General features: G+C 41.9%; 1 protein-coding gene across 9 annotated transcripts in view; it reads left to right on the top strand.

Annotated features, from left to right (window-relative positions):
* The window catches only part of FAT1 (FAT atypical cadherin 1), a 323,107-nt gene extending 313,299 nt beyond the window's left edge, over positions 1-9,808 (top strand). For 5 of the 9 annotated variants that reach the window (XM_075347113.1, XM_075347115.1, XM_075347117.1 and 2 more), the window contains 3 exons: positions 2,074-2,133; positions 5,728-5,763; positions 8,312-9,808. In XM_075347113.1, the coding sequence (XP_075203228.1) occupies positions 2,074-2,133; positions 5,728-5,763; positions 8,312-8,943 (728 nt within the window). In that variant the 3' untranslated portion in view covers positions 8,944-9,808. Of the gene's footprint in view, positions 1-2,073; positions 2,134-5,727; positions 5,764-8,311 lie in introns of those variants that run through there. The other 4 variants (XM_075347119.1, XM_075347120.1, XR_012753986.1 and 1 more) reach the window with 3 other exon arrangements.
* Positions 9,809-10,038: the final 230 nt, after the last annotated feature.

Raw genomic sequence — 10,038 nt, forward strand, 5'->3', positions numbered from 1 at the left:
TTTAAGTCTGCCACACAGTCCCAGAGATGTAGCCTTTTTTTTAGTACCAATTTTTATGTCTTTTCTCAAGGGGGGTGGTGCTCAGAGTATGTTAAGGACACACCCTAGAGGATCCTGTAAGTCACACCCCCTTGTAAAGACCATATAAAGTATCACCAAATAAAAAGGCCATATCACTGAAACTATTTGGCAGATTAAAGGGAACCTGTCAGATTTCAGATTTGGTGACTATAAGCTGTGGCCACCACCACTGAGCTCTTATATACAACAATCTAGAATACTGTATATAAGAGCCCAGGTCGATCTGTAAAATGTAAAACAACATCTTTATAATACTCACCTAGGGGGCAGTCCGGTCCAATGCGTGTCACTGCTCTCCGGTCCAGCGCTTCCTCTCGGCTGTGATGGCTATCCTCCTTCTTCACAGGCCCGTATGCATGACATGTCCTATGTCATCCACCTAGGCTGGCATTGCGGTCCTGCGCAGGTGCAATTTGATCTGCCCTGCTGAGTGCAGATCAAATTATTGTAGTGCGTAAGAGTGTGCGGTCTTTGACCTTACCTCACGCCTGCGCACTACCCTACTGATGGCAGATCAAAGTGTGCCTGCACAGGACTGCAATGCCGGCCTGGGTGGATGACGTAGAACACATCATGCACACGGTCCTGCGAAGAAAGAGATCGGCCATCACAGCAGAGAGGAGGCGCTGGACCGAGAGCAGCGACACCCATCGAATCGGACCACCCCTAGGTGAGTACTATAAAGGTGTTTTTTACATTATACAGATCGGCCTGGGCTCTTCTATACAGTATTCTACAATGTTGTAGAGAAGAGCTCAGGGGTGGTGGCAGCTTATAGTCGCCAAATCTGGTGACCGATTCCTTTAAAAAAACAAATACTTGGGGAGTGGTGAGACTAAAATGAGTGCATAATCTGGCCACTTTTAACATGATGACAGGTCTTCTTTAAGCCTGTAGGTACATGGTTGTAGCCGTCACCATCCTGACTCTGTGATCATTCATACCAATTGATTGGCATATAAAGCTTGTCTGAATATGTTTGGTGAAACTTGGTAGGTGAAAGATGCCACATTTTTAATAAGAGACTTTTCATGGCAAACTCCAACAGCTCATAATGAAGCCTGGACATTGACTAAGATGGGAGTTCGGCCTCACCATTGGCTTCTGTATGAGAAAATGATAACAGTTACACCATCTAATGCTTGACGTAGTACAATATCATGGATACCTGTATATAGTAAAAGCTGAACAGAATGTAAGTGGTATGCCAAGGGAAACCTTAAATATATGTGTACTGTGGTCGGTACCTTACTATCCGTATCACATTGAAAAACAAAGCTTAGTCCTCTCCTGCAGATGCTCCAAGGGTGGTCACCAACACAGAAGCCATCAGTCACTGAAGAACAGAAGGAAGGGAATGTGGAGAGTCAAGGACCCTTCTGCGCTAGGGACCACCTTCAGGCACTTGTGCAGCATTTCACACTGGATTAAAACTTTTCTATTAGGAACCATTCACACGTTCCGCATTCAGTCAGTAGTTTACCTCAGTAGTTATTGACAAAACCAGGAGTGGAACAATCAGAGAAAAAATGTAACCATAGCATGGGAATCACTTCTGTGTTTATCACCCACTCCTGGTTTTGGTTACAAATATGGAGGTAAAATACTGACCAAATACTCAACATGTGCATGGGGCCTTACAGTGATGCTGATAATAAAACCATTCAGAAAGGTTTGTGTGAACTGCGTTTTACCCTTACTTGGCATATTTGAATGGTTTGGTATGTGTAGACACTGACGTTCATTGTTCCATATAGAATCACGTACTGTGTTATATGAGCCGCATCACGTGAGATAATGTTTCCTAGTTTGGGGCACATTCTGCATTGACCGTGTAAAATATACACCCGTGAAACAGAACCTCATCACCGCAGGGGTTCTGTACTTTACACATTGATTTTTTGTGAAATGGTGACATAATGGAATGAATACTTGTATTGTTACCCACAAAGGCTTGTTTTAATGTGTCTTTTTCTTCTTACCTTTTACAAGCTTCCATTGTGACAGTAATACACCTTGTCAATGCTGTTGTTGACACGGTGGAAAATGAAGGTATATACCGTCTGTGTATGTGATATCATTGCTGTGCTTTCCATTCTGGCTATCTCAGTCATTGTATATGACAACCTTGCATGTCTTTATATGGATGCCTGTTCTTCAGTGTGATAACATAGAATTGCTCAGTACTGTATATGTTACCTTTACATTCTATGTTTTATAATATGGGCCCTGCCTAGTCCTAGTTCTCTTATAAGATTGATTCTGTATTTGTGAAGTTTCTACATGACTGCCTTTTCACGGATTCTGCCATTTGTAGGCACACAAAAGGTGTTTTATAATGGAGAAGTTGGCAATATATCTTATGTTTGTTTATTTACCGAATAACACTTTTAATTTCCAGTAAGATTTAAAGTTGTGGCACTAAATCCCTGAAAACTATACTCCGAGGATCTAGTAACAGATGCTCGGCTAATTTGCTCGGAAACTGTAAAATAAATAAATTTATAGAAATCGTTATCCTGTCAAGGAACACATTGGGGCTGCCATTTCCACTGGAATAAAATCCACTGTACTGTATGACCTAAGGGGGAACATCTTGAAGGGACACATCTGGACATTTCTTGGCTTTTTCCTGGTTTGCTTAATATTGGATTCAGTGAAAGAGGCAGTCATGATGGAAAACATTCCCTGCATAGATTGTATTGATGTTCCTGTGTTTGTGTATATGTCTTTTAATCGTCTGCAGCCATGTAGTATGTCAGTAAGGCTATGATGCAGGCGAGTCAGTCAGTTTTACAGTTATTAGGACCTTTTAAAAACTTGTTAAAGGTCTTTTGGCCACAACTCCCACTCCCTTGTAGTTCGTAGAGAACATCTTTTCATGGGTTTAGCATCATGCACTTCCTTTTTAACATATTGTCCCTTGTCAGTTTTAGAGTAGTCCCATCTAAGGTTCTTTTCCAATCTGCAACATAGTTTAAGGGGTACTTTGCACACTACGACATCGCAAGCTGATGGTAGCGATGCCGAGTGTGATAGTCCCCGCCCCCGTCGCAGCTGCGATATCTTGTGATAGCTGCCGTAGCGAACATTATCGCTACGGCAGCTTCACACACACTTACCTGCCCTGCGACGTCGCTCTGGCCGGCGAACCTCCTCCTTCCTAAGGGGGCGGGTCGTGCAGCGTCACCGCGACGTCACACGGCAGGCGGCCAGTAGAAGCAGAGGGGCAGGGATGAGCGGGATGTATACATCCAGCCCACCTCCGTCCTTCCGCATAGCCGGCGTGAGCCGCGGGACGTAGGTAAGGAGATGTTCCTTGCTCCTGCGGCTTCTCACACAGCGATGTGTGCTGCCGCAGGAACGAGGAACAACATCGTACCTGTCACTGCCGCGACATTATGGAAATGACCGACCCTACACCGATGATACCATTTAGACGCTTTTGCGCTCGTTAATCGTATCAAAAACGATTTACACACTCCGATGTCGACCTCGACGCCGGATGTGCGTCACTTTCAATTTGACCCCACCGACATCGCAGCTGCGATGTCGTAGTGTGCAAAGTACCACTAAGTGTAAAATGGCGAAAAACCAGTACACAAGTCATGTTGGTATGCAATGGAGGCTCGTATGCTTTCATAAACATACCTTAATGATGCCCATATATCATCACTAGCTGATAACCTAACTCCTTCATGCACTTGCCCTCTTTGTGTGTCCAAGTAAGCATGCCTTCTCAATGGGGAGAAGAGAGAAAAGGGTACTTTACACACAACGATATCGCTAACCATATATCATCGGGATCACGGTGTTCGTGACGCACATCCGGCACCGTTAGCGATATCTTTGTGTGTGACTAAAAGGAGCAACGATTAACGATCGCAAAAACGTCAAAATTGTTGACACGTCGCTCCTTTTCATAATATCGTTGGTGGTGCATGCCGCTGGTTGTTCGTCATTCCTGCGGCACCACACATCGCTGTGTGTGACACCGCAGAAACGACGAACATCAGTCTACCTGCGTCCACCGGAAAGGAGGAAGGAAGGAGGTGGGCGGCATGTTCTGGCCTCTTTTCTCCTCCCCTCCTCTTCTATTAGGCGGCTGTTTTGTGACGCCGCTGTGATGCCGAACGCACCTCCCCCTTGAAGGAGGGATTGTTCGGCAGCAACAGAGACGTCGCTGAACAGGTGTGTGCGTATGACACTGCCGTAGCGATATTGTTCGCTACGGCAGCGATCACCACATATTGCACGAATGACGTGGGCGGATGCTATCGCTCGTGACATCGCTAGCAATCGCTAGCAATGTCGCAGCATGTGAAGCACCCTTAAGTCTTTTCTGGACAAGTCTGGTGGCTGATGATCTTCCTGAGGACAAAGGATCAAGCATGCCAAAATTCAACATGGCCAATCCTTTTAGTCCCAAAATAATATGGCAGGGAAGTCAGCATACTTTCATTTACCTAAAATTGGTAGGTTTAGTTAAATTTGCTTTTTATGTGTATAGAAAGGTTGCCAACTTTATTTCTTTTTCAAGCGCTTATAAAAAAAAAAATGGACAGAAAATACTTTTTATGCACACAATGGAAAATCGTAAGATTAGAGTTGAGCCGAGTACCTAACTATTCGTACTTGCTATACTCATAACGAATACTGTCTAATACTGACGTATTCGTTCCGAATAGTGTGTAATGCAAGTCTTTGGGAAAAAAATCGCAAAGTAACGAGTAACTCTAATAATATTCCTGCGAGTAGCAAATAGTGCAGCATTCGGGTTACTTGTTACTTTGAGAGTATTCCCCATTGACTTGCATTGCACACGCTATTCGGAATGAATACGAGAGTATTAGACAGTACTCGTTAGGAGTATAGCGAGAACAAATACTCAGAGTACAAATATGTACTCGCTCAACTCTACTTAGGATACATGTCTATAGCCCATAATTTTGATCAGAAGACATTCATTGTGAACTGATGATAATTACAGGATAAATAATCTGTAGAATTTTCTTCAGCTTCAAAAAAATCATGAGCGCCTTAAAATTTTTATGGATAGGGCAAAAAAAAGTGCCCTATTTTTATGGACTGTCCTGGTATATGTAGACAGTTGGCAACCCTGGTTGTATAGATACCGTTTAGTTTCCCGGCAAGGCCTAATTTTGGCTTAAATGTCACAGGATTATTTTTTTCCTTTTTAAGATTTTCATTTAATTAAGGGTTCATATGTGGAGTCAAGGAACTGCACACAATATTGTAGATGCCTTTTTTTTTTTTCTCTCTACTATGACGCCTGTGGAGAGGTTATTCTGCTCGGGTTATCTCCATTCCTCCTTATGGCACTATGAACCCCTGTTCCTTTACCACCAGCACTGCAGTGTTAGCAATGAAAAGAGGACAGAACTGGTCAAAAGTCTTACAACTAGGCTCTTCTGTGCCAGTGGCCATTTGCATACTTGCTATTGTCCCCCATTGTCTATAAACATCCTTGTATGTGCTTCTAATGAGCTCCTATCATGAGCAATGCAAAGAATGGAATCTGTCGGCTAAACTGAGATGTTTTTTGTGAATGGTTTTGGTGTATATAAAATACATTCATCTAATGTGCTGTTTTTTTTCCTGTTCTTTTCAATTTTGCCTTCAAAGAGTTTTTTGCAGTTCCTGATGTCAGGAATTCAAGAGGTGACTTCTGCATGTTGCTGTGTACTTGAAACTAATCATTCAGCTTTTTTTTTTGTAATATGTTTTCGCTTTATATTTAACCTCCACTTGCAGCATTTGTATACACGGCGTTGTGTTCTGCACAGTCTGTTGCTGTGTTGTTATGTGTTATGTGTGATATGCTGTTAGCCATTGACAGACAGAAGTCACACAACTCGGTGACTAACGGGATGAAAAAAGTCTTAACGTAAATGAAGACGATGACAAGATGTGTCTATTATTGGCTTTTGTAAGCACAGTATCTGTTCACCATTGAGTCAATAGAACTAGACTGGTTACTAGGAGTACTCCACTTTATAAGTCCGTAGCAACCAGTTTATCTTAGGTTACCAAGGCCTATAGCTCAAGAAGGCAAGTGATAAGTTGTTCTGTGAGTAGAAAAGTGATGGTGTGTCTGGTTGCGTTTGTCTTTTCCCTCAACCTTACCAGAGGATAAAGACAACTTACTGGGTCTCAATCAAACCTGCACTCGCAGGGGTTGGACTGGATGGCCCTTGAGAACCCTTCCAACTCTACCATTCTATGATTCCATTCTATGAATTATAAAAGCTGTCCACAACAGAAACGGTCTTTGTTGCCTATAGCAACCAATCTTACCCCAAGATTGAACCTTGTCAATTGGATATTGTGCAACCTGAAAACTTTGGCCTGCTTTTTCAGAAATGTATTTTAATGTCTACGCCATTGCAATAAAGACACGGTTTAAAATGTCCATATAGAAGGACCTGTTAAATTCTAACAAACCGTGCCAGATAGGGGCTTTCCAAACTCAAGAATGAGTGTCCTGTGCCTCGTCTACATGAATCAGTGGATACACATGTTCACTACTGCTCTAATCAAGGTATGGCAACCAAAAATGGCTTCGGCTTCACTCAGTTCATCGCGTAAGTCAGATGGGTGCTATCCAATGTTTTATGAGATGGCCGTTGGACCAATGTTATACTATGGGATAGTGTTGATCAGTGTGTTTTTGGGTTTTTTTTTGTTTTTTTTTTTTCTCATGCCGTTTAGGCATGATAAAAATAGCACAGCATACCACTAATGGCAGCACAAATCAGATGGCGCTCACTCATTCAAGCCTATGGGTGCATGGAATTCATTGGACTCCACTCAAATGACATCTAAGTGCAGTTGGATTTCCGTGGACTCAGATAGAAAATGGAAAAGTTTTGTTTTCTTCTCGCAGTGTGCTCTGATTCTTTCATCTCAGAGGATTAGATCAGACCAAGCTGAGACGCTGATTAGAGTATCATTAGCATAATCAGCCCGATTCTTTCATATATGAGAGAATCTGTGGCCGTCTGGTCATAGCCGAATGTTGTATTTGGTTGCCTCTATTAGCCCCACAGACAATGACTGGAGCAGTATTGTGCATAAGTAACCACCATTCATTCAGTTATGTTGTACAATAGTTCATCAAGTGGAGTAGACAGACCACTTTTTCTAATTTCAGAACATTTATTTTAATGGAAATCTGTATTCTCAAGTCTTCAAACTGTGTTCTGGCAAGAAAGGGCTAAGATCTTTCTTAGCAGTCTCTTAGCTGATTTTCTTTCTGAGAAGTTCAGTTGACAACTTCTATGCCCATAATTATATCACCCTTAAAGGAAATTTGTCATCAGTTTTTTTGCCACCTAATCTGAGAGCAGCATAAAGTAGAGGCAGTGATCCTAATTTCAGCGATGTGTCACTTACTGCTTCTTGTATGTTTCACAGATTTATCAGCAAATTATAATCAGTAGACTAGACGAGTTAACCTGCTGCCATGTAGTCCTCAATATCCATGATCTCTGTATAACCCCACCCCCACAAGTGATTGGCAGCTTTCTACTCTTTCAGAAAATTGCTAATCAGTGGTGTGGGTGGAGTTATACAGAGCTCAGCATTCAGAGAATCTGGCTGCCTCTACGTCATGCTGATCTCAGGATAAGGCCGGTGTCACACTTGCGAGTGCCTCACGTGTATCTTGTGCGAGTCTCGCGTTGCATCACCTGGCACAGACTCACACTCTCCTCACAGGAGTGGGTCGGTTGCAACTAACCCCGACCCGCTCCTGTGAGGAGAGTGAGAGTCCATGTCGGGTGATGCAACGTGAGACTTATGCGAGATAAACGCGAGGCACTCGCAATTGTGACACCAGCTTTACTGAAATTTTCCAAATTCCTGAACACCATTCAGCTTAATTATGCAGGGCTAGGTCTTCAATCAAAGGCCCATTGCTTTCAATGGTCTATGAAAGATGGGTGACAACCTCTCTGTAATGTGAATTCTGTCCAATTATCAGATCTAGCTCAGAAAAAAGTAAACTCAACTAATATATTTATGGATGGATTTTAAAAGGAAAAGCCCTTCCATGAGTAATGTATCATAAACAAGTGTACATGGTCATGTTAGCATTTTTTGGTCAAAGTAAAGCTTTGCATGACAATGCACTAAAGAATGTTTGTTTGTACCTACAACTGCATTTATTTGTTATTTATTCCTGTTCCTTTTGTGTGTGTCTGAACAGGTTACCACTGGGATACCTCAGACTGGATGCCTAGTGACCATCTACCGGATATTCAGGAATACCCTCATTATGAAGTTGTTGAAGAACCTGTTCCTCAATACATGGACCCAAATGCCATTGACACAGATTATTACCCTGGTGGCTATGACATCGAGAGCGACTTCCCGCCTCCACCGGAAGACTTTCCTTCGCCAGATGAACTTACACCTCTGCCGCCTGAGTATGCTGAACAGTTCGATTCCATGCAGCCACCAAGTGAGATGGTTACTATAGGCAGCTTGGGGTCATCAACAAAAAGTAGCCAGAGATTCAACCTGAATAAGTACCTTCCACATCACCAATATCCAGTGAGCAAGTCAGAACCTCAAAGCACCACTAGTGGAGATGGCAATAGTTATAGAGAGCCTTATGCTGCTTCCTACATGTTAGGGTATGGTAGAGACTTTCAAGTCCCAATGGCGGACAACATGTCCATGTCAGGATACACCTCTGCAGCTTCATGCACTGATGTGTCTGCATGCTGTGAAATGGAATCTGAGGCCATGATAAGTGACTATGAGAGTGGAGATGATGGACACTTTCAAGATGTGACGATTCCTCCACTAGATTCCCACCATCACACAGAAGTTTAATACCATAAAAAGTGCCTGGACATCTGTTAGCTTCAACATTTCATAGTAAAGTGATTATCTATTCATTATGTATTATTGCTTTGTTTTTATTTTATTTTTCCCTTGTTTAATGTAGTGTTAATTTTTTTTTTTTTTTTGCTTTTTTGGGGTTGGGGGGGACTTCTATCTGGTATAGCCGCAGTGCGTCATGCCAAGTAATAGTGTGTACAATGTATTTCATTCCTGGATTTAGAACCATGAAGACAAATAGACCATAAGGGTAGGCTATTTCCACTCCATTTTTGTTTTAGAATTTTTCATTATGGTTTTTTTTTTTGTCCTTTTTAAGAAACCATACCACTGCATCACGGTAGCATGACATCTGTATTTATAACGTGTGAAGCATAATTTTAACTTCTTTTCCAAATGTAAATGTAATGTACAGTTTTGATTTCAAGAACATAAATTAGATTTTGTAGATATTTTGTGGATTTCTTTACTTTTTAACCATGAACTATTTCAACGTTTGCCCTTTCTACTAGGTTAGCATATTGTTCCAATACCCAGGGCTTTACTGGATCTCTTATTCCACTGAGGTTTTGACTTCTGAATTTCCAGGTTCATCTGCAGTAACAACTGTATATAATTGAGAGGAAGCCTGATGCTGCAAAGCAACAGCAAGAAATATCTTTATCTGAGAGTATTTTAGATTTTTTTCCCTTCTTGGAAAGTGTAATGGGGACCCACTGCATTCCTGTTTAGAACCAAAATCACCATGACACGGTTTTTATGGTGTCTGTATATTTGTGATGCAATGGTCTTGTAAAGGTTTTTACTGAAAACTACCATTAGCCAGTCTTTCTTACTGACAATAAATTATTTAAAATAAAAATTATGGACTTGTGTGTTAATATATTCATCACCTTCCTGCATATAACTTGTCATTTTAGTTCCCAACCACTAGGTGTCAGAACATGACTGCAATAACAGCTAACAAGCCTCCTTTTTACAGTCCACCTCATTTGGTATTCGAATTCGCAGACTTTGCCGGATTTTCCCAAAAGAGTTCATTGTTTCTTATTGTGCTATGGCATATGTCTCCAGACCCCCCAGAGT

The sequence above is a fragment of the Anomaloglossus baeobatrachus genome, chromosome 1 (genome assembly GCF_048569485.1).
Source record: "Anomaloglossus baeobatrachus isolate aAnoBae1 chromosome 1, aAnoBae1.hap1, whole genome shotgun sequence".
NCBI classification, from domain to species: Eukaryota; Metazoa; Chordata; class Amphibia; order Anura; family Aromobatidae; genus Anomaloglossus; species Anomaloglossus baeobatrachus.